The sequence below is a fragment of the Danio rerio genome, chromosome 3, assembly GCF_049306965.1.
Source record: "Danio rerio strain Tuebingen ecotype United States chromosome 3, GRCz12tu, whole genome shotgun sequence".
Lineage (NCBI taxonomy): Eukaryota > Metazoa > Chordata > Actinopteri > Cypriniformes > Danionidae > Danio > Danio rerio.
Genome location: NC_133178.1, coordinates 10,891,877 through 10,915,184, shown reverse-complemented (window position 1 = coordinate 10,915,184; position 23,308 = coordinate 10,891,877). Strand labels below are relative to the sequence as shown.

The 23,308-nt window shown below is 35.7% G+C and overlaps 2 protein-coding genes across 10 annotated transcripts in view; both read left to right on the top strand.

Moving 5' to 3' along the window:
* Positions 1 to 6,510, top strand: part of cfap70 (cilia and flagella associated protein 70) — a 68,421-nt gene extending 61,911 nt beyond the window's left edge. For all 3 annotated transcript variants that reach the window (XM_009299211.5, XM_073944158.1, XM_009299210.5), the window contains 4 exons: positions 116 to 205; positions 1,867 to 1,968; positions 6,196 to 6,243; positions 6,325 to 6,510. In XM_009299211.5, coding sequence (XP_009297486.2) covers positions 116 to 205; positions 1,867 to 1,968; positions 6,196 to 6,243; positions 6,325 to 6,405 — 321 coding nt within the window. In that variant the 3' untranslated portion in view covers positions 6,406 to 6,510. The remainder of the gene's footprint in view (positions 1 to 115; positions 206 to 1,866; positions 1,969 to 6,195; positions 6,244 to 6,324) is intronic.
* A 4,400-nt stretch (positions 6,511 to 10,910) lies between these two features.
* Positions 10,911 to 23,308, top strand: part of hmox2b (heme oxygenase 2b) — a 59,125-nt gene continuing 46,727 nt past the window's right edge. The window contains exons 1-6 of one of the 7 annotated variants that reach the window (XM_073944176.1): positions 11,316 to 11,362; positions 12,885 to 13,039; positions 13,148 to 13,237; positions 13,422 to 13,514; positions 16,529 to 16,641; positions 17,870 to 17,987. In XM_073944176.1, coding sequence (XP_073800277.1) covers positions 16,544 to 16,641; positions 17,870 to 17,987 — 216 coding nt within the window. In that variant the 5' untranslated portion in view covers positions 11,316 to 11,362; positions 12,885 to 13,039; positions 13,148 to 13,237; positions 13,422 to 13,514; positions 16,529 to 16,543. Of the gene's footprint in view, positions 11,068 to 11,294; positions 13,238 to 13,421; positions 13,515 to 16,528; positions 16,642 to 17,869; positions 17,988 to 23,308 lie in introns of those variants that run through there. The other 6 variants (XM_073944175.1, XM_073944177.1, XM_073944174.1 and 3 more) reach the window with 6 other exon arrangements.

The window sequence follows — 23,308 nt, the reverse complement described above, 5'->3', positions numbered from 1 at the left end:
TAAAGGGGGGCTAATAATTCTGACTTCAACTGTATATTACAGAAATCAAAACATCGCAATGCCTAATTTGAAGTCTTTATATAGCCGTTTTCCTGCTTGCTTCATTCCTTTGTAGTATGAAAAGGCCAAACCAGTGTTCCTGCGTGCCTGCAAACACTCTCCATCATGTCTCACTTGGCTCCGGCTGGGAATTGCCTGCTATAGAGTGAGTATAAATCTATAGTACACTCTCAGAAAAAAAGTACACGGTGGTACAAATAATGTTCCTTACAAATAATTGTACCTTATATGGTACAGAAAAGACTGAATGAGACTGTTTTGTACCTTTTATAGTACAACTGAAATGAAGGTACACAATTGTTCTCATAAAAAAGGTACTCAAGTGTTGAACAACTCCTTTATTACAATAGCTATGAAAATAAATATTACTGTAAAGGCAAAGTGATTTTATTAAGAATTTCCATATTAAAACATGAATCATCATTTAAAAGCGCATGCTTAAAGAAACTCATAAACATTAATTATTAAGTTCGATTATACAAAACAACTGGTAAAACAAAACTATAGGTATTTAAGGTAAACTAAACAGTTAAAGCATTTTTAATATACATTTGGTAAACGTTTTCCGATAAATACATTTTCATTATTGATATCCACAGCTTTTGGCGTTTGCTTTCCACTACGCATGTGTGCTAGCAAAAGTCCTGCATATGCAAAGTGTTCATGCAGACATTTTACTATTGTAAAGCTAATTCAACATTTGCATAATTCTATTTCTATTCTAAAATTAAGTAAATTAAATGAACTTTTAAGTGATTACAAAGGTATTGTGTGAACATTGGAGAACGTTTGTTTTGTATTGTACATGGGAGAAAGTATTTCTGTAACATTTTTTGTGAAAAGTGTTGTGAAATGTTTAGCAAAATATAGATCGTTTGATTTATGTTCAAGTGTTTTAAATGAAAAAGGTGCGTTTACATTAAAAGAATCTTTATTAAAAGCATTGTTTAAAATGTATTTAATGTTTTATATTTACTGAAAATAAATTGACGCATTTTGGATAGAGCAAAATGCCTTTAAATAGTTCTTGAAAGAGCAAATTTGACACTGTTAAGGTACAAAGTGTCTTGAAAAGACATTTTTAAATTGGCATATTTTGTACATTCTGAGAATAGTGAGAGTTTTATTTATTTTTTATTGAGTGGAAATGTTAGGAAAATGTTCTTACAACATGCAACCTTGTAAGCGGAGTACAAATCATGTGACATCAAGAGTTGCTAAAATCAAAGTATGGTCCGATTTTATTGAGAAAATTTCTTATATAATAACTAGTTAATTCTCACCCCAGAGTTTTTTCTTTATTTTTTTCTGTGTATTGTTATTCATTTATTATTGTAATGTCTTTATTTTATTATTATTATTATTTGTAATTTCTTTATGTATTTTTATTTAATGCAAACCCTGGCTTGTATATAGTTGTTGCTAGCTATGTATGCTGGCTTTGTTCTGCAATAAATAAATAATCAAAAAAAAAAAAAAGAGTTGCTAAAATCAGCCTAACACTGACCATAGATATCGTAAAAGTCCATGCTTCTACAAAGGACAAGTTATAAAAGTAATGAAAACAAAAACAGTAAAAAAAAATTCTGTAAATCATTTAATAAAAAAAGACACAAAATAATCCTAAACACAAAAATGATTTTTTTTTTTACATGATATCAGTGTATAAAGTATAATCTATCAGTCAGACAACAGAAGGTATGCACAACATTGTTTTTTCAGCAAATTCTGATTATATTGATATCTAATAGGCTTTAGAGATGTGGATGTGTTTGTGTACGGCTAATTGTTTTGCTGTATCTCTAGCTGGAGGAGCTGACTGAAGCTGAAGAAGCTCTGACTGAAGCCAACGCTCTGAATAACAGGAATGCAGAGGTGTGGGCTTACCTGTCTCTTGTCTGTTTACGGGTAAGTGACTGCCGAATGCATTCATCTGCCACTGTCTTTTATTCATTCCTGTGCTGTGATCTACTTTCATTACACTAAGGGATTGCTGGTCCAGACATTAATTGCTTGTGCGATTGCATAAACTTGCATGACATTCGTCCTTCTGTAAAACACAAAAGTAAATATTTTGAAGAATGTTGGCTATCATTTGTGACACTGGACCATAAAAGCCAGCCCAGCTTTATATTTGTAGGAATAGCTCGGATCAAAATGATCAGTTTCACTTTTATGCCAAAAATCATTCAATTATAAAGTAAAGGTCATGTTCCATGACAACATTTTGTAAGTTTTCTACTTGAAATATGTCAAAATTTAATTATTGATTAGTAATATGCATTGCTAAGCACTTAATTTGGACAACTTTAAAGGCAATTTTCTCAATATTTACATTTTTTGAACCCTCAGATTGTTCAAATTTTTGTATCACAGCTATTCGTTGTCTAATCCTAGCAAACTATATAACAATGTCAAGTTTATTTATTTAGCTTGATGTCTAAATTCACTAAATCGATTATATTGATATCAATACAACATCACGTTGAAATTAACATCAAAGCAACTGTCATAAAATGCTAATCGATTTGGTGTCAAAACCTTGACGTCTATTTGACATCAACACAATGATGCCCTTCTGACCACCAAAATAATGTCGTAAAGTGTAAGTTTTATAATTTAAGAAAAGTTCTATTCGTCTGAAATCCCAAATTTACACATGCACAAATGTTTACTTTGTATCCCTACTATAAATGTAAACTGCCTTGATGTTAAAATGACATCAAACTGACGTCGAAAAATTGTCATAAAAGTGAACAAATATCAAAAATCATTTACAGGAGCTTTTTCAATTTCAAATTTACACCTTTTTGTATCTGTACAATGCAGAAAAAAACCTTGATGTTAAAACGACATCAAATTGACATCTAAAATTACTATAAAAACAACTTTTTTTTTTTTTTACAGGACTTCTGTAATTAGGGACTTTCTTCAATTTCAAATTTACACTTTTTTGTGTCACTAAAATGCATCTAAACTAACTTGATGTTAAAATGACATCAAACTGACATCTAAAATTGACATTCAAGAGTTCACACTTAGATATTGTTTGACAACTGTTAGCAGGTTTGGCATGCTGTCCTGGGAGAGAACCCTGAGCTCGGAGATAGTTGAGCCCAGGGCTCCCGCCTGGTCCAAAGAGCATGTGAGGGGAGTACGTGATCAGGTGAGCTCCCCTCGAGAGCTCCCCCGTGGTAAAGGAAGAAAGGAGGAGAAGGGGTGGATGGGGGGTTTCTTCGGAAAACAAAGATAAGGGAGTAGTTGTTAGCAAGGCTACTTATAGTGAGTTTGGATTAATCTGATTGGCTAACTATTGAATGTAGATGGGTGGCCAGCTGCAGTCAATTATATCACGTGCTCCTCTCGAAATTAGTTTGTATAACTTCACTTAAAAAACAAACATCAAAAATCGATTAGAAGACTTTTTTCACTGTCAACTTTACACTTTTTTTGTATCCCTACGATGCATGTAAACAACCTTAATGTTAAAACGACATAAAATTCACATCTAAAATTGGCATAAAAACAAACAAACGTCAAAAATCGATTACAGGAGTTTTTCAATTTCAGATTTACGCTGTTTATTTATATCCCTACATTGCATGTAAACAGCCTTGATGTTAAAATTACATCAGATAGACATCAAAAATTGGCATAAAAACAAACATGAAAAATCAATTACAGGAGTTTTTCAATTTCAAGTTTACACTTTTTTTGTATCCCTATAATGCATGTAAACTACCTTGTTATTAAAATGACATCAAATTGACATAAAAAATTGGTATAAGGAGCCGATCACACCGATCGCGCTTTTTGCGTAGAGAGGCATCTTTTTTTAATGATTTGCAACCGGCCACAAGCGTTTTGCATGGTGATTAACCTTGCGGTTTGCTGCGCCTCGCATTTTTGCCATTGTGTGCTGTGCGCTCGCAGTTGAAAAAAGTAAACTCTTAGCAGAAAAAAGTGCATTAAGTCAGGTCCGTCTTTTTCATTCTCCAATCAAATGAAAGCAGAGGCGTTTCCGTTGGGGTGACCGCAGTGTTTGTGTTGTTGAGATAACTTCGGAGACTTTCGAAGATAGAGGAGAGACCAGTGGTTGCTCTTTTGAGTTATCGAGAGCTGTATGACTTCACAAATCTTGAATATCACAATATTATTAAATAATAAAATTATACCAATATCAACAGCAACACTTGCAAACACTTCAGTCAATAGCCCCTTTCACACATACAGACCTTTCCGGAAAATTACCGGCAATTTTCCGGAAAGGTTGTATGTGTGAACAGGCCCTTTTTGAAAATACCGGTAAATTCGTTCTGGCTATTTTCCGGAAAGAGAAGTTGTAACATTACCGGAAATTTGCCGTAATGCTGTGCTGTGTGAATGCAGAAGGAAGATTGGCGGAAAGAGCGCGTCCACGTCTAGAACATGCTGACGTGAGACACCTGCTTTAGCCAATCAGAACAGTCAGACGCATTCACGTGCGCCGGTTTATGAGAATAAAAGCCTTTGAATATTTTTCCACACACCTTTAACTGCTAGATGTTAGTCAGATAATGTTTCTTTGTTCCTTCTTAACTGTGTAAATAATCATCGATAAAATGTTTATGATAATCCGTTGTTTGTTTACCTTCAAGCTTTGCGTGTGCCCGTGAGCGCCCATAGTGCCAGCACACACACATATCATGAACATCTCGACATGCGAAAGTGTTTCTCTATGTGTTTTCATTGGAGTTGTACTCAATACTGATCCATCCGAAGAGTTTGTAATGTAGTCAAATGTTTACGAACACAAGCGCAGCCGTTTACAGCTCATTTCTGGTTAATGATGTCAGAAATTACCGGCATTTTGCGATGGATGTGTGAATGGTCTTTTCCGAAAAAATTCCGTAACGTCCTCGCCTGTGTGAACAGCATTTTTTTGAATATACCGGTAAAGTCGTTCCGGAAATTTTCCGGATATTTACCGGTATCACTGTGTGAAAGGGGCTATTGTCTAGTGATAAAAAAAGCACACAACCTCTTTTTTTTTTGTTAATAAGAAAGCATTGCCGTGTGCCTTGCTTTTTTTGAATGTAAAAACGTGATCCACCCCTAAAAAACAAATATCAGAAATCGATTACAGGAGTTTTTATTTTTTCAAATCTACACTTTTTTTGTATTCCTACAATGCATGTAAACTGCCTTGATGTTAAAATGACAACAAATTGACGTCTAAAAATGGTATAAAAACAAACAAACATCAAAAATTGATTACAGGACTTTTTTGATTTCAAATTTATGCTTTTTTTGTGTTTCTAAAATACATGTAATCTACCTTGATGTTTAAATGACATCAAATTGACATCTAAAATTGGTATTAAAATCATCAATGATTTATTACTGGACTTAATTACAGACTTTCTTCAATTTCAAATTTACACTTTTTCTATATCCCTACAGTGTATGTAAACTGTCTTGATGTTAAAATGACATCAAATTGACGTCTAAAATTGGCATAAAAACAAACAAACATCAACAATTCATTACAGGAGCTTTATCAATTTCAAATGTACACTTTGTTTGTATCTCTAAAATGCATCTATCCTTGATGTTAAAATGACATCAAATAGACATCTAAAATTGGTATAAAAAACATCAAAAATTGAGTAAAAGACTTTTGACCAAGCTAGTCAATTAACATCAAATCAGATTGTTTTTTTTAAAGTGATTTTAACATTATGTTTGTGCCATTTTGTGCTAAGTGGTTCATTGCACTGTGGCGACCCCTGATATAGCAAGAAATAAGTGAGGAAGTGATGTCAGTTTAACATCATGGTGTCCACTGGGTTTTTCCTAGTTTTTGGATCCCATTGACTTCTGTAATATGAGAAAAAAATGCTGTGTTTACCTGTTTAGCCAAGAGAATTTACATTTTGTCAGTGGATTATTCTTTTATGTTGAAATCACTGTCAATTTGATTTAACAGACACAACTGCTCTCTTTAAAAACCTAGTAAACTGCCTGCATAGAAGAAGCCATTTCGACATCTAAATCATTTTAGTTTTGACACCAGAGCAAACAAAGCTGTGTCAAGTTGTATTTTTGTAGTTATTTATATTTTAATTTTGAATTTGGCTGCTTTGTTCTTTTCAGACCGGCAGGAAACTAGAAGCAGAGCAATCGTATAAATACGCCATAAAGGTTTGCCAATTTTGTCTTATTGCATTTGTGAGTATTAAAGTCTGTGGTGTTTAAAATAGCATTACACTATTGCTTTTACAGATGAATTTACAAGCGGAGCCACTTCTGCAAGAGATCCACGACCTGCAGTCACGTGTTGGCTTTGGGAACCCCTGCTTCTGATGTGGACATATTTATCCTTATGCATGTAGTTTTGCACTATAAAACAAATCATTAAATGCTAATTATAAAAGGTGTAAATGATAATTAAATATAGTTTAAACATAATTAGCTGTAGTCTTTCTTCTCATTAGGGGCTGTATTGAAATCAGCTGAACATAAGAGCGGGCTCTTACATCAATATAATCAGTATTATGAGAATGGTTAGGGGCAATAACAGTAGTAAAGTATGCTATAGAACTTATTCAGACACAGAGTCAAATGACATGCAGTTTTTACATCCAGATTACATCCAATTTTGATGTAAAATGTATGAACACATTGATAGATCACTCTAGATCACTTGGTATGTCGCCAACTTGGTTTCAACAAATAGGACGTGTTCCTGGATTAACATCTATGTTGATCCTGGAACAACATTACAATCCACCAATCAGAATTAAGGGATACGTTTACGCTTATGGTTAGGTTTATGCACTTCTACATGATTGTTATCCAACTATTATTCCCCTCTGATTTTGGGAATAATTTACAGTTTTGCTTGGGTTTAGGGGAAGGGATTACATTTTTAAATAAAAATAATGTTCCAGGATCAACATAGATGTTAATCCAGGATCACAACGTACTTGGCAAAATCATGATGTGCCCTGGCATGTGTTTTTAGCACAATGTACTGAATGTATTTGAAAAGTTCGAGACAGCGACACCTCGTGGTCAAAATGATAACAAAATAATGCTGTTATCTTAAAGCAGGGGTGCCCATACTCTGTCATGTTTTAGCTCCAACTTGCTTAAGTAAGTAAGAGCTTGATTAGCTAGCCCAGGTGTGTCTGATTGGGGTTGGAACTAAACTTTGCAGGACACCGGCCCTCCAGGACCGAGTCCCTGTCTTAAAGAAATAGTTCACCCAAAAATGAAAATTCAGCAATAATTACTCATCCTCCACTTGTTCCAAACCTGTATTGATTTCTTTTTTTTTTTTAGTAACACAAAGGACAATATACTGAAGAATGCTGGAACAAATAGCCTTCAAAAAATAGCATTAACCGCAACCCAAAACTGGGAAACACCCATACTCACTGTGTCAAACTCATACACTATGGCCAATTTAGTTTATACGTTTGACCTATAGCGCATGTCTTTGGACTGTGGCGGAAACGGGAGCACCCGGAGGAAACCCACGCCAACACGGGGAGAACATGCAAACTCCACACAGAAATGCAAACTGACCCCACCTGAGGCTCGAATCAACGCCTCATGTTTTGTGCTTAAAAAACAAAATAAATTTACAACCACTTGAGGGTGAGTGAATAATGACATTTTCATTTTTGAGTGAACTATCCCTTTAAAAAAGTGTTTTTATCAATTCTACTGATTCATTATCATTCATCAATATAATTTATGCCATAAATAGGAAAACTTTCTGCCAAGGATTTTAAGATTTTAGGATTTTAACCCCTTCAGACCCTGCGTCCATTACAATGGACTTCACATGACATCCCATTTTTCTAAAATTTGAAACATAATTCAGGTCTGAAGGGGTTAAGATCTGGTGACTGTGCTGGCCATTTGGGTACAGTGAACTCTTTGTCATGTTCAAGAAACCAGTCTGAGATGATTCGTGCCTTATGACATGGTGCGTTACCCTGATGGAAGTAGCCATAAAAAGATGGGTATACTGTGGTCATAAAGGGATGGACATGGCCAGCAGCAATACTCAGGTAGGTTGTGGCGTTGACAGAATGCTCAATTAGTACTAATGGGCCCAAAGTGTGCAAAAAAAATCCCCCACAGCATTGAACCGTTAACACAAGGCAGGATGGATCCATGCTTTCCTGTTGTTCATGCCAAATTCTGACCGTACCATCTGAATGTTGCAGCAAAAATCAAGACTCATCAAACCAGGCACCATTTTTCCAATCTTCTATCATCCAATTTTGGTGAGCTTGTGTGAACTGTAGCCTCAGTTTCCTGTTCCTAGCTGACTAAAGCGGCACACGGTGTGGCCTTCTGCCGCTGTAGCCCATTTGCCTCAAGGTTGGATGTGTTCAGAGATGCTTTTCTGCAGTTTCTGAATTACTCAGATCAGCCCGTTTGGCATTAACAACCATGCCACGTTCAAAGTCACTTAAAAGACCTTTCTTCCCCATCCTAATGCTCGGTTTGAACTGAAGCAGATTGTCTTGACCGTGTCTACATGCCTAAATGCACTGAGTTGCTGCCATGTGCTATGGCTGATGTGATTGGCTACTGGTATGAAAATAGTTATCCTAAAATGAAAAAGCTGTCATTGTTAACTTAACTATGTAACCTGCTTGAGGTTGAAAACAAATGAAGATATTTTGTAGAATGTTAAAATTGTTGGCCATTGTGTTCCACATTATAGCTCTCTCTACAATGAAAGATAAGGTCTACCACAATTCATCAGAAAATATTCTGCGTTTTAGGACAACGAAGAAAAGTATAAAGGTTTGGAACCACTTGAGTCCAAGGCTGCGTCCGAAACCGCCTACTACTCAGTAGGTGCTGCATTCGAATTTAAATGTACTACTCGGCCGTTAGAAAAGTATGTTCTATACAGTATGAATGTGAAAAGTGAATGGAATTCGGACGTACTACATCCGCCATTTTGTCATGGTCACGTGACCTACCTGCGTCAGTTGCGTCGCCTCGCTTTCATTCATGAATTCTCTCACAGGGCATTATGGGATAGCGCAGCATGCATGTGATGCGCACTTCAGAATCTCGCCGGAAGTAGGAAGTCATCCAGGTACTTCTCGCCTACTGATTTTCGAATTCTATGAATTCGGACATACTACTCGGCTCGCATACTGATTTTAGCGTCCTATATAGTATGGAAGTATGCAGTTTCGGACGCAGCCCAAGTAAATTTGGAGAATGTTTTAATTTCTTCTCCTTCATGTAATTTTGTGCTGTTTGGCAACCATCCTTTTGGAGAATTACTGCCACCATCTGGACTGGAGTGTGGGCCAGGAGTAACACTTATATTTTATTAATTCATTTTCCTTCTGCTTAGTCCCTTGTTTATCAGAGGTCGCCACAGCCATTTCAGCATACGCAGCAGATGCCCTTCCAGCTGCAACCCATCACTGGGAAACACCCATACACCCCCATTCACACACACACTATGGTCAATTTAGTTTATTCAATTCACCTGTACCGCATGTCTTTGGACTGTCGGAGAAACCAGAGCACCCGGACGAAACCCATGCACACACAGGGAGAACATGCAAACTCCACACAGAAATGCCAACTGACCCAGCCGGGGCTCGAACCAGTGACCTTCTTGCTGTGAGGCGACAGTGCTTACCACTGAGCCAATAAATAAATACTCAACTAAACACTAAATTCTGCAACTTAAACCTTTCAAAAAGTTATATAAATATCTAAAACTAACTTTAAAAAGTATATCATATTGGGCTCCACTTGTTTTTCCTGTAGCTGTGTAAATAGTCTATGGCTGTGTCTGAAATAGCATACTTCCATACTATATAGCACGCTAAAATCAGTAAGCGAGCCGAGTAGTTTGTTTGTATCAGTCTGAATTCATAGAGTTCGAGAAATAGTATGCAAGACTTTACCAACGAGATTCTGAAGTGCACAAACAATGCACACTACGATATCCCATGATACCACGTGAGGGAATTCGTTAACGCCCGGTTCACATGGAGATTCAGTGTCAACGCTTGACAGAGGGCATGTCTGAAGTTGGTGCTGACGCGATCGTCCATCGGGTGATTGAAAAGTTGAGAAAGTCCCAACTTCTAGAGCGAACTACGCCACTGAAGCTGCGCCGACGGATCCACAATGCAGTTCGGCAATGCCTGACGTCACCCATTCAAAAGGAATGGAAAGCGTTGTCGCTGACGCACCGTGTGAATGGGACGTAATGGAAGTGAATCGGCACAACTGATCATGACAAAATGGCGGATGTAGTACGTCCGAGTTCCAGTCATACCACTCACATTCATACTATATAGAATGTACTTTTCTAATGATCGAGTAATACATTCAAATGCAGTACCTATTGAGTATTAGGTGATTTTGGACACAGCCTATGTCTTACTATGTGGTATATCTGGCAGTGCATGAATACCATACACTGTATAAATACTGCTTTTTTCATTAATATACCATAAAAATACATGTTCTATGGTACATATGAATTTTCTTTTTTCTTCTTTTTTGTTTATTGGCGGTTCACTCCTTGGGAGTATTACCGCCATCTACAGGGGGTGGGGGTGCTTGGGATCCATCATTTCTCATACTAAAGCTGGCACTGCGTGTTCAGCTCCTCCATCTTTCGTTCTGAGCTCCTCAACTCTTAAATGGACATAATCATCAAAACCCTACTAAATCCTATGACCCAATCCTGTGTCCTCTAAAATTGTTGAAAATGCCCTATATCTAAAGCTGTCATGAATTTTGGGTGAACTGTCCCTTTAAGAGCGGCCTCTGAAGGCCACGTGGTTTCTTCCTGCCGCTTCCTGTTTTGAGTTCGGAGAGCTCGAGCTCCGCAGACAAAAGCGAGTTCCCGTAATATTGACCACTTCTACAATCTCTTCCCTGTCCATCATAACTCATACAGCTTCAGCAGATCATTAAAATCTCTGTTTTAATCAGGATTTCCCGAAGAGCTGGACTGTAAGTACTGCTTCTGTTCGGAAGTGTGGCATACGTACACAAAGAGTGCAACTTTTAATGATAGTAGGATAATGTGGGATAATGGCAGTAGATTATGTCGATGCTTTTGAAGCTGTCTGTGTGTTTGAAGCGGATGCTGATCTCAGGACAGTGCGACTATACGGTATTTTCAGTGGTAAACACCAGAAAGCTCGCCATGACTGCTCTTTTGTCTTCGTTCATCCCGCAAACACAAAAACACAACAACCGCTGTTTGAAGCGCCTTTCAGTGTGTGCGGGGGAATAGACACTCGCTGTGTGTAACGTTACTTGTGTTTGTATTTGTGTGCTTGTCAGTCACTCTATCTCTCGTGTGTTTGTCACTCTCTGTGTGTTTTGTGTGTCTGTCTGTGTTTGTGTGTGTGTTTGTTTGCCACTCATTCTGTTTGTTTGTGTGTGTGTATGTTTGCTTGCTTGTCAGTCCTTCTGTTTGTTTTTGTTTGTGTTTGTCTCACTCTCTGTGTGTGTGTGTGGGTGGGTGTGTTTGTTTGTCACTCATTCTGTTTGTTTATGTTTGTCTCTCTGCGTTTGTGTGTGTGTCTGTGTGTGTTTGTCAGCCATTCTGTTTGTTTTTGTTTGTCTCTGCGTTTGTGTGTGTGTCTGTGTGTGTTTGTCAGCCATTTTGATTGTTTTTGTTTGTGTTTGTCTCTCTGCGTTTGTGTGTGTTTGCTTGCTTGTCAGTCATTCTGTTTGTTTTTGTTTGTGTTTATCTCACTCTGTGTGTGTGTTTGTTTGTCAGCCATTCTGTTTGTTTTTGTTTGTCTCTGCGTTTGTGTGTGTGTCTGTGTGTGTTTGTCAGCCATTTTGTTTGTTTTTGTTTGTGTTTGTCTCTCTGCGTTTGCGTGTGTTTGCTTGCTTGTCAGTCATTCTGTTTGTTTGTGTTTGTCTCTCACTCTGCGTTTGTGTGTGTGTGTTTGCTTGTCAGTCATTTTGTTTGTGTTTGTCTCTCTTTCACTCTGTGTATGTGTGTTTGTTAGTCTTTCTGTTTGTTTGTGTTTGTCTCTCACTGCATTTGTGTGTGTGTTTGCTCGTCAGTCATTTTGTTTGTTTTTGTTTGTGTTTGTCTCTCTCACTCTGTTTGTTTGTGTGTGTGTTTGTCATTCACTCTGTGTGTGTGTGTGTTTTGTTTGTCACTTACTCTGTGTGTGTCTTTTTCAATGTGTGTGTGTGTGTGTGTGTGTGTGTTTGCTTGTCAGTAACTCACTCACTCTCTTTCTTTGTGTTTGTGTGTTGTTTGTCTGTGTTTGTCGCTCTCACTCTGCGTGTTTGTTACTCTGTCTCTTATGTTTTTGGTGGGTTTGACACTGTGATTTTGGTTGTTTGCCTCAGTCTTTGTGTGTGTGTGTGTTTATTTGTTTGTTTGTGTGTTTGCCACTTACTCTCTGTGTTTGTCTCTGTGTGTTGTTGTTTGTTTGTTTGTGTCTCTTTCTCACTTACTCACACACACACACACACACACACACGCACACACTGTATATGTGTTTGTCACTTGCTCTCTGTGTGTGTGTGTGAGTGTGTGAGTGAAAGAGCGACACAGTAATACACAAACAAACATAAACGTGTGTGTGAGTGTGTTTGTCTCATTCTATGTGTTTGATTGTGTGTAACTCAATCTGTGTGTTTTTGTTTATCTATTTGTGTTTTTTTTTGAGTGTTTCTCACTGTCTGTGTGTGTGTGCGTGCGTGCGTTTCTCTTTGTTTGTGTGTTTGTCACTGATCATCATTATAAGAGTAAAGCTGGCTTCAGTTCAACATATTAGCATTCTTTATTGTTTTAGATTCAGTCAAATCCAGAATACTCATTTCTTTATAATTCCATGGATGATCATGGCACGTCTGAAGTTTAATGATGTAAAAACCACCAACAGTTAAAAAAATACAGGCTCTGTGGTTGGTGTGTGCGGAGCATCTCTACTTGGTAGCATTGACTAGAGTGAGTAGCTTGGAGGGGGCAAAAAATAAATAAATAAAAACACATAAAATCATATTTTAGTAATCTTAATCGAGTTAACATTTCAATTAATCGAGATTTTGATTTTAGACCAAATCGCCCAACCCTATGTAGATATGCAAAAAAACAACAACATTACTTTGCTGTGTCATTAAGTTTGTGTTTGTATGATATTAAAAGGTGAATATTACATTTTGTTTAAAGTATTTTATATAAATAATTGTTTTTTTCTCTCCAAAATTAAATTCTCACTCTCCCCTCTCTGTCTGTCTCTCTCTCTCTCTCTCTCTCTCTCTCTCTCTCTCTCTCTCTCTCTCTCTCTCTCTCTCTCTCTCTCTCTCTCTCTGTGTGTGTGTGTCCTCAGGAACAATCACTTCACTGGATGTTCTTTTATGATCATCCTCAATAGTCAGCTAAACGGACAGTTGGAGCCCCAGTTTAGGAGGTTGAGTTGGAGGTAAGAGCCTATTATTATAATAATGTCATCATCTGCACAAACTCTGAGGGCTTTTGGATGAACTGGGCAGTGTTTATGATATTTTGATAAAGACAAAACCTGAAATGTCCTTTTATAAGGTCATATCTGAATTTCGATGCTGAAATGTTGTTACATTAGAAAAAGAGTGGAATGTGTGTTGTTTCTCTTTCAAATATGTGATTTTGTAGTGATTTACTGGCAAGAAAAGAGTTTATAATGAACAGTTTTTGAAAAGTAATGAGTAGGGCTAGGCGATATTACAAAAAAATCATCACAATATTATGTTTCATATCATTTGATATAAATAATTATTCTATGTTTTTTTAACAATACGATTAGGAATATTAGGATTTTCTTATTTAACCACTTTATTTTAATTTACCAACATTCCTGAGGCAAATAGATTTAATAGTCAAAAACAAAATATGTAAACTAAATATCTGATCTCTTTATAATAAAATAAACATAAGTGTTAAAGAGCCTGTTAAACTTGATGAATAAAATGTTACAAAGTGTGTGCAATGGTAAAGCGGAGATATTGAACAATTAAAGGGTTAAGGTGTCAGAATTAATAATGATACAGTAAATCAACAACACTAATTATGATAATCAAATCTGAGCTTTCAAGTGAAGGAACCAACCATCATTATTCAAATACAGCTGAACATTACAAATTGTGAAGTTGAATGACTACATTAGCCCTATGCTAAAAAATTCTTCACATGGGCTGTTAGTGGCTGGGATGCACAAGAAAAGAAACCAAAAAGCCACTCTGGCAACATCCTTACATTTTTATTTACAATCTCCTCGCTGCTGCTATACGGCACTCAATTTCACATGTGTTGTTTTTCTGACCTAAAGTGACAAGCCTGTGCGTGTGGATTCCTTGTTCTTTTACAATGGACTTTGCGCTCATGCTCCCCTGGCATTTCTCGTAACTAGGTGACCATCAACTGTTTTCTCAGAGGATGACAAACAGAGAAATGATTACTGCAGCTCCGATGCTAAATTATGGAGAAAAGTAAAAAGCGCTGTTTGGGTGTGCTGTGTTTGTCTGAGATAATTAGGCCCCGTTTACACTGTCAGGTCTTGATCTCCAATTCCGATTTGTTGCCCATATCTGATTTGTTTGCCTGTCTGTTTACACGTTGTTCTAATTGTGACCCAAATCCAATATTGTGTTTACACTTGCCATACAATTTACGATGTCGGGCATGCATGAAGGCGGGTTCTAGCATCTGTGCCACACTTGCCAGGATGGAAGAAATTGTCTTGTTTTTAGCTATGCGAAATATGCGAAGTGTAATATAAGGAGTGAATAGTTTAATCCAGATTTACCCCCATGCAATTTATGTAATGGTATGGCCCTGATGTGTGTGTGTGTAGTTGAAGATGTAGCCTTTGCCTGTGTGCGCACTGGTGTTGAAGAGAATAAAGTTCTGCTATGTGCAGCTCGCAGTACGTGTATTAATAGCGACAAAAAGCAAAAGTTACTACACGAAGTTCACCCAACTTTAAAATGATCTTGAGGCGGAGGAGGTGGGAAAGGGCCGTCATCGCAGCTTGCGCTTATGGTTTATATGCTTTATGATGTCCTCCACCATTCATCGAAATTTGTGGGTACGAGAGAGATCTCAGGTCTGGTTGGAGCAAATTGTGGCGACTGACCACTTTCCTCCTGTGTGTTTCCTCTGTTGTTTACCACGTCGGCATCTCCACACACGCTCTTCCTTCCGTCTTTAAACCGCGGAGAAGCACCACATTGTCGCAAGTTTAATGATGTACAGAACGGAATACCTTAATAAATCCGATCTGCCTGTTTACAAGACAGTTGCATTATCACATATCTGATCTCTATCTGATTTATTTCCACATATGAAGGAGGCCTGAAACCGATCTCTGAATATCCGAATCCATGCGTTTTTTTCGTGTTTACACGGTCATAGAACAGATCCGATCTGTGTCACATATGAGCAAAAAATTTGGGTCACATTTAACTGGCAGTGTAAACGGGGCCTTAGTGTGGCATTATTACTGAAATGTGTATATTTCATATTAAGCGTGAAGCAGATTGGTTAGTTCTACTTGCATGAATAGTAGTGCGCTCGCGGCATTCTGAAAATTTTCGAATGTTTTTTAAACTAGGTGCAGCTGGAAAATGCGCACGGTTCACTGCTTACTGCTTGCACAACATGTACGCGTCGCTCCCATGTGTCATGCAAGTCGCACGCCTCCATTGGAAATAACAAACTGACACCCTGAGCTTATTGGCATTTCTTCCAAGGCATGCGCACAGCAGCCACATATTAATAAAACTATAGCGCTTTATACCGAAACTAAATACCGAATCTTTTTTTTTTTTTATCAATGTTGACAATGGTGTTCGGTCAATAAATATCAATGCCGATTTTCTCGCCCAGGCTTAGTAATAATTAAGCTAAATAAGTAATCTCAATCCATCATGTTTTTATGATACACGTTGGACAATATTTGGCTGAGATAAAATTATTTGAAAATCTGAAATCTTGAGTGTTCAACATAAATAATAAAAAAACTCTTAATATTGAGTAAAATCACATTTAAAATTAAGTTAAGGGAAGTGTTTGTTTGTAAATAATATGCATTCCGGTAAAATAATCTTTGTGAATGGCAGGAGAGGCAGATAATCAAAAATAGGGTGTGTGCGTGTGCGTGTGCGCATGCGTACACACCTGATATTCCCTTCATTGTTTTGCCTCGTGTACAGTAATAGAAGTAACTTCTCACATTATTTGGTTCCCATGAGAAAGGTTTAGTCGCACAGAATTAAGTGATTTTCAAAATGTAAAAATCTAAACATTTTCTCTGGGGGTTGTTCTGACGGGTAGAGTTTAGAATAAGGAAATAAAACATCACGTTTGTACAGTATTAAAATAAAACTATCTATGAGAAGTTTCCAGAAAGATGGCTTATAGAGATGTGTGTGTCCTGTTTTTGTGAATGTGTTTGCTCAGTCAGAAGACGCTGGGATGTCTGCTGTGAGGACGGAAGATGCTGCCAATGGAACGAGCACAGCTAATGGTGGAGGAGGAGTCAAGTGTGAAGAGGGTGGAGTCACAGTCCTCAGGTACATTTATAATGATTTAAAATTGTGCAAGTATTTACACAATGTTCAGTGCATGAAGAAATGATGCCATGAAACTACAACTAATAGTTATAATATGGTTGAAGTCAAATTATTTGCCCTGCTGTGAATTTTTTTTCAAGTGTTTCCCAAATGATGTTTAACAGAGCAAGGAAATTTTCACAGTACTTCCTATAATATTTTTTTTTCTGGAGAAAAACCTATTTGTTTTATTTCGGCTGGAATAAAAGCAGTTTTTAAATTTTTAAAAGCATTTTCATTTCAATATAATTAACCCCCCCTGAAGCAACATTTGTGCATTACGGTGGTACAGAACAAACTATGGCCATACAATGGCTTGCTTAATTACTCTAACCTGCCTAATTATCCTAGTTAAGCCTTTAAATATCACTTTAAGCTGAATACTATTATCTTGAATAATATCAGTTATTAGAAATTAGTTATTAAAACTTATGTTTAGAAATGTGTTGAAAAAAAACCTCTCTGTTAATCTAATATTGGGAAAAAAATATACAGGAGGTCTAATAACTCAGGAGGGCTAATAATTCTGACTTCATCTGTATATACAACGTAGACAAAATTGATGGTACTCTTTCATTAAAGGAGGAATAAACATGAAGCTGAAAAAAATAAGCATGAATAAACTAATGAAAATCAGATACTGCTTTTGAATTGTGAAAACTGAAAAGTCTCAAAAGTTTTGTGTAAACGAAGAGATAAAAATAGATCCCCAATCCCTTTGATGAAACAAAAATCCAGAACGTGACTTCAACCAGTGTTCATAAATGAATATATGCAAATTAGCACAAATTGACTGCCGCAATGTCTCATTTGAATATTTAACTGTCATTTTCGAAAATGTGTGACACAAAAATAATTCACAGTTTCTAATTTAATGAATCAACAGTGGAAGTATGATGATAAATTCGGCCGCTAGCTCTCTGCAACTTTCACATAGTCGCCCACTGAAGCCAAGCAGGGCTGTGCCTGGTCAGTACCTGAATGGGGGAGATCATATGGGAAAGTGCCGGAAATGGTGTTAGTGAGACCAGCAGAGGGCGCTCAACCTGTGGTCTGTGTTTGTGTCCTAATGCGCCAGTTTATTGATGACTGCTCACTGAGCATCATCAAACAAAATCTGAATACTTCTGTCACTGTTTAAGTGTTTGTATGCATAATTGTCTAATGAAGATCATGTGACCCCCTACAGGCCGACAGATCTGTCAGAAATGCTGGCGGCGGGAACAAAAGAAGTGCACCAGAAGGCAGAAAACACAGAGTTCGTCAAAGACTTCCTGAGGGGACGCATCCGCAAGGAGCTCTTCAAGGTGAAATTGATGCACCAGAACTACATTAAAATACGATTGGAACAAAAATGACGAATACAACTAAATAACTTTTTTACAAGTAACTCAAGTACAAAGTCAACAATGCAAGACAAATACATAAAACCTTCAGGCTGTGAAATAATTATTTAATTAAATTTTGTTTTATTTTATTAATTGTTAAAGTTATATTTCATTTAATTTTATATTTAATTGTATTCATTTAATTAAATTTAATTATAATTAAAAAATATATTTTATTTACTTCCACCTGAAATAAATATTTCCCAAACAATATTTAACAGAGAAAGGAAATTTTCACAGTATGTCTGATAATATTTTTTTCTTCTGGAGAAAGTCTTAATTGTTTTATTTCGGTAAGAATAAAAGCAGTTTTAAATTTTTTAAAAACCATTTTAGGTAAAAAATAATTAGCCCCTTTAAGCTAATTTTTCTTTGATAGTCTACAGGACAAACCATTATTAACTTAATTAACCTAGTCTCTTTAAATGTCACTTTAAGCTCTATAGAAGTGTCTTGAAAAATATCTAGTTAAATAATATTTACTGTCATCATGGTAAAGATAAAATAAATCAGTTATTAGAGATGAGTTATTAAAACTATTATGTTTAGAAATCTTCTCTTTTTTTGAACAGAAATTAGGGTAAAAATAAACAGGGGGCTAATAATTCTGGGAGGTAATAATATATATATATATATATATATATATATATATATATATATATATATATATATATATATATATATATATGTATATGTATATGTATATGTATGTATGTATACTATGTATTTATGTATACTATGTATAGTATATATGTTTGTATGTATGTAATGTATGTATGTATGTAGGTGTATGTGTGAATGAATGTATGTAGGTGTATGTATGTATGTATGTATGTGTGTGTGTGTGTGTGTGTGTGTGTGTGTGTGTGTGTGTGTGTGTGTGTGTGTGTGTGTGTGTGTGTGTGTGTGTGTGTGTTGGCATATGTGGTTTATGGAACCAATTTTCAGGTTTACCCACCAGCATTATGAGACCATTTAGTTTATGAGACCATTTTTGGTGGTCTCATAAACTAAAAATTTAAGTTGATATTAAAAATGGTTTAAATTATGATTATTCATTACAATGACCTAAATGATAATTATAAGACTTGTTTCAAAAGTTCACATTGTTATTTGGTTATTATTACACTTGGTGTGCTTTTTATGACCTTTACAAATATGGTCTTGTAAACCATGATGTGTATGTGTGATCTTTGAACAGCGCCTCTGTAGGCGGAACTTGGTACTGCACTTCTATACACACTCGCGCCAAATCTTACACAATTTCGCGCCATACATTCAATCGCGGGAAAACGTCCCTCATGAAGACTGTGGACGTGACAGTCGCGCTTCAAGCAGTGAAACTCACATCAAACAAGTAAGTCATTTGTTTTTAATACTTTGTACATTATTTATTATTATATGTACTGTATTATTCCACTTGTTATTCAAAATAGCAAGTTTATTTATAGATTTATATGCGGCGCGTACTGTTTTAGACAATAATAATTAGTGACTGGGAACAGAAGATGAGAACAAATAAACGTTAGAAATATGTGTTTGTAATGGCAGTATCAGACGTAAGTTAGTTCTTCAAAATGTGTATTTGCTAATAATAGCACGCGCTCGGCCTGTATCTGGCTTGGAAGCGCCGGTGTCGATTTAACCCAGAACCGGGCAGAGCTCACTCCTCCGCGGTAAACAATTCGCCGTCTGATTCCATGAGATGTAACGTTTTAATAGATGCACTATGTAATTTGTGATTTTTTTCTACACATACTTTTATGTGAGAAGCAATGACCATTCGAATATGGTATAAATAACATGGTAACAAGGTATATTAAACATAAATATGACGTAGAAACAATTTACTAAACTTGAATTATTAAGCATGATTGAACAAAATGTTTGAATTTACTAATGTAAATGTGTGGTTTTATTTTTTCTAATGTTTTTTTGTGATAAACTTGTGTTCAGTTAAACTGTACATTTGAATAAATGAACTTTTATTATGAAAAGAGGTTAACTAACCCTAGTTAAATAACTTTATTTGATCAAATTGTCAAAATAGTGCACTACTAACTTATATTTTGTTAAATGGTTTGAAATGTGATAACTGTATTATGAAATTTGATAACTATATTACTATTTTGTTCTGTTTTGGTCTTCTTTAGAGAATTTTACACTAACTTACGTCACATATATTAATACTGCTTTGCATATGTGGTATTGTATTGATATTATAAACTGTGAAGTTTAACCTTATATAATATTTTAACAGTGAATGAATGGTGGTAAGAGTCAAAGCAGAGGATTAAATCCTTTGAAAGATGCTGCTCATCATGTGAGGTTGGGGAAGGATAAAGACATGCTTACGTGGAGGTACATCAGTGACATCAAAGGTACCAAAGTTTTGTACATGTTTTTTCTTACTGCAGGTAACCCCCAGTTAATGTTTCATTATAAGCATAGTGTATAAAATGTTAAGATGCAAAAAGGAGTTTAATTTAACACAAAAAAATTAAGTCATGAATGATTTGATGACATGACATTATAAATGTCAACAAATAACATTTAAATAATAATAATAATAATAAAAAGAAATGTCCTAATTGAAAACCACACTTTAAAATGTTAATGTTTAATTTAAGAGTCTAAAAAATGCTAATATTAATGATTTCCATATTAGTGAAAAGTTAAAACTATTAAAGATTGTATACTATCCAGGGCCTGATTAACCAATGGTTAATAACACACATTGATGGAATAAGCCATTTACACAAATTTTGTCAGACAAGTGATGTCTGACCGACAGAGACAACATAACTAAATAGCGCCAGTGGTGTAACTTGTAATGCACATAGCAACATGTTTTGACGCGATTGATCATCAACTCGAGTTCTAATATACCGTCAGCTGAACTTATTCTTATTATTTTTCTCCCCATTGCATATCAGATGGGAAATACATTTATTTTTAATAGGTAGGAAACATTTAAAAATAAAATAAAATAATGCAAATGTTAAACAAAGTCACAAGTGCCTCGTGTGTTTTGATGATGTTTATCTTATTTCTCTAAATAGTTATTTTAAATATATAATAAAGTTATTTTCAAATGTTAGCAACATCTTAATAGAATTCATTTGTATTTATTTATTTGTGATGTTAGTCACTAGGGGTGTAACGGATCACTGTTGATCCGTGATCGATACGGATCACAACCCACGGTTCGGAATGCGCGTGACTCGTAGATTAATAACTTTTTTTGAACTTGTAGGTTAATCCAACATTTATAACAATCGCAGAAAGATCGCCTCCCGTATCATTCAAATTGCATGAATGAAAGCATTTTGGCTTCCCTGTAAAATATAATGATGACGTTGTGGGACCTACCTAAATGCTTTTGGCTATTAAGGTGTTTTTTTGTCACTGTTTGTTTAGCCTGCATTAATGCATTCATTATGGTAAGAATAAAATCACTGTTTAATGAAACAAGATGCTGGTGAAAGCAACTACATTGTGTAACCAACAGATGGCGACAAACAAACATCAAAATTATGTCATTGAATAGGTTTTCAAATATAATACATCTACAGTATAATGAAACATGAAGTTTTATGTGTGAATTGTTGAATCATTAATTGAAGATAAATATATGTTGTACAAGATTTCTATATATTTTGCATTATCAGCAACAGTAGCAAAGATCATATTTCATATTGAATACTTTTTTTTTAGCTGGTTATTTCCTGATTTTTATTTTTTATTTAAATTACAGGTTCTATATTCTGTTTGTTAAAAGCAATGTTTTATGCAGTAACATTTTTGTATAAATGGAAAGCAAATTGTCTCCTCCCTTTTTTGCTGATCCAAAAAATGGTCCGATCCATAACTCAAAAAACGTAGAGTGATCCGAACTGCAGATTTTGGATCCGTTACACCACTATTAGTCGCCCTTTCCCAAACCCTGGTTAGCCTGTCGATTATCATTTGCCACAACTAGCGCTACTTCACCCATATTCTCCTACCTCATGGCTCTGTTGAAGAGCATTTAATAGGTTGCACATGCCTTAATAAAGGTTGCCTCCCTCTCTTTAAAAACATTTTTTTTAGAAACTAGGCATTTCCTCTTAGCAAATAGTCAATATCATATATTATTATTATCATTGTATTTAAATTGTCAGAAAATGTCACCATGTATAAAAAGCATGCAGATTTTTTCCTTTGCTTCTTTACTTTTTTTAACTAAACAGCGTGCTCTAATTGGTGAAGTGCATGTAAGTTTTGAAATAACCTGCACTGAATTGAGCGGACTGTAGTGTAGTATTTGCCGTAGATCAAAATGAGTGAACAAGTGGATTTGGCAATCACAAGAGAAAAAGAGGAGAGGGTGCATCTTTATTGAGGCATGTTTCATGTATTCACTCCTTCAAACAGACCCATGATGAGGAGAATGAGGGTATAGAAGACGTTATGGTAATGTTATGTGCAAGCTAGCATTAACTAGGTGGAGGATGCTAATGGCAGTGCAGACTGGATTCATCGTTTGTCTGAGGGCGTACTCGCACTGTACAGTTGCCATGAACCAGGCTGAAGCATGCTTTTCCCCCCTTCCGTTTCCCCCTACGGCCTGCACTCACATTGCATTCGTGCCTGGGCACTCTGTCATCGAACATGTGCTGTTCAGTAAGAGCTCTCGCAAAGCACAGTGGAGAATAGTAATAAATACCTTTTAAAATATATATTTTAGTACTGCTTCAGTTAACTTGAACAAGTGTACTTATACTATCAATTTTCACAAATTTTATTAATAAATTTTAAATGCTTAAAAAATAAGTTAAATCTTTGTAGACTATATATATATATATATATATATATATATATATATATATATATATATATATATATATAAATTTATTTAAAAAATGTGGGCAATATATAATAGATTCGTTTTGAAAAAAATTTATTCTATTCTTATTTTTTTTAATACAGACCTCTTGAGTTCTTAATCCGGGCCTGACACTATCAAATAGTAAAGTATTAGATAATTGTTTTGGGCCAGTTTCCTGTACAGTGTACTTTTTGTGCACTATTAAACCAACATAATGAATTTTTTCAATGATTTAGTTTCTTCTGTATCAGTTTTCACTGTTTGTCCTGAAAAGTTTGTGATGCATACTCTGTGGAGTCAGTGTTCATGTGTTGACAGAACTGTTTTTATTTGGCAGAGTTACAATTTTAATCTTGTATAAAAAAAGTAC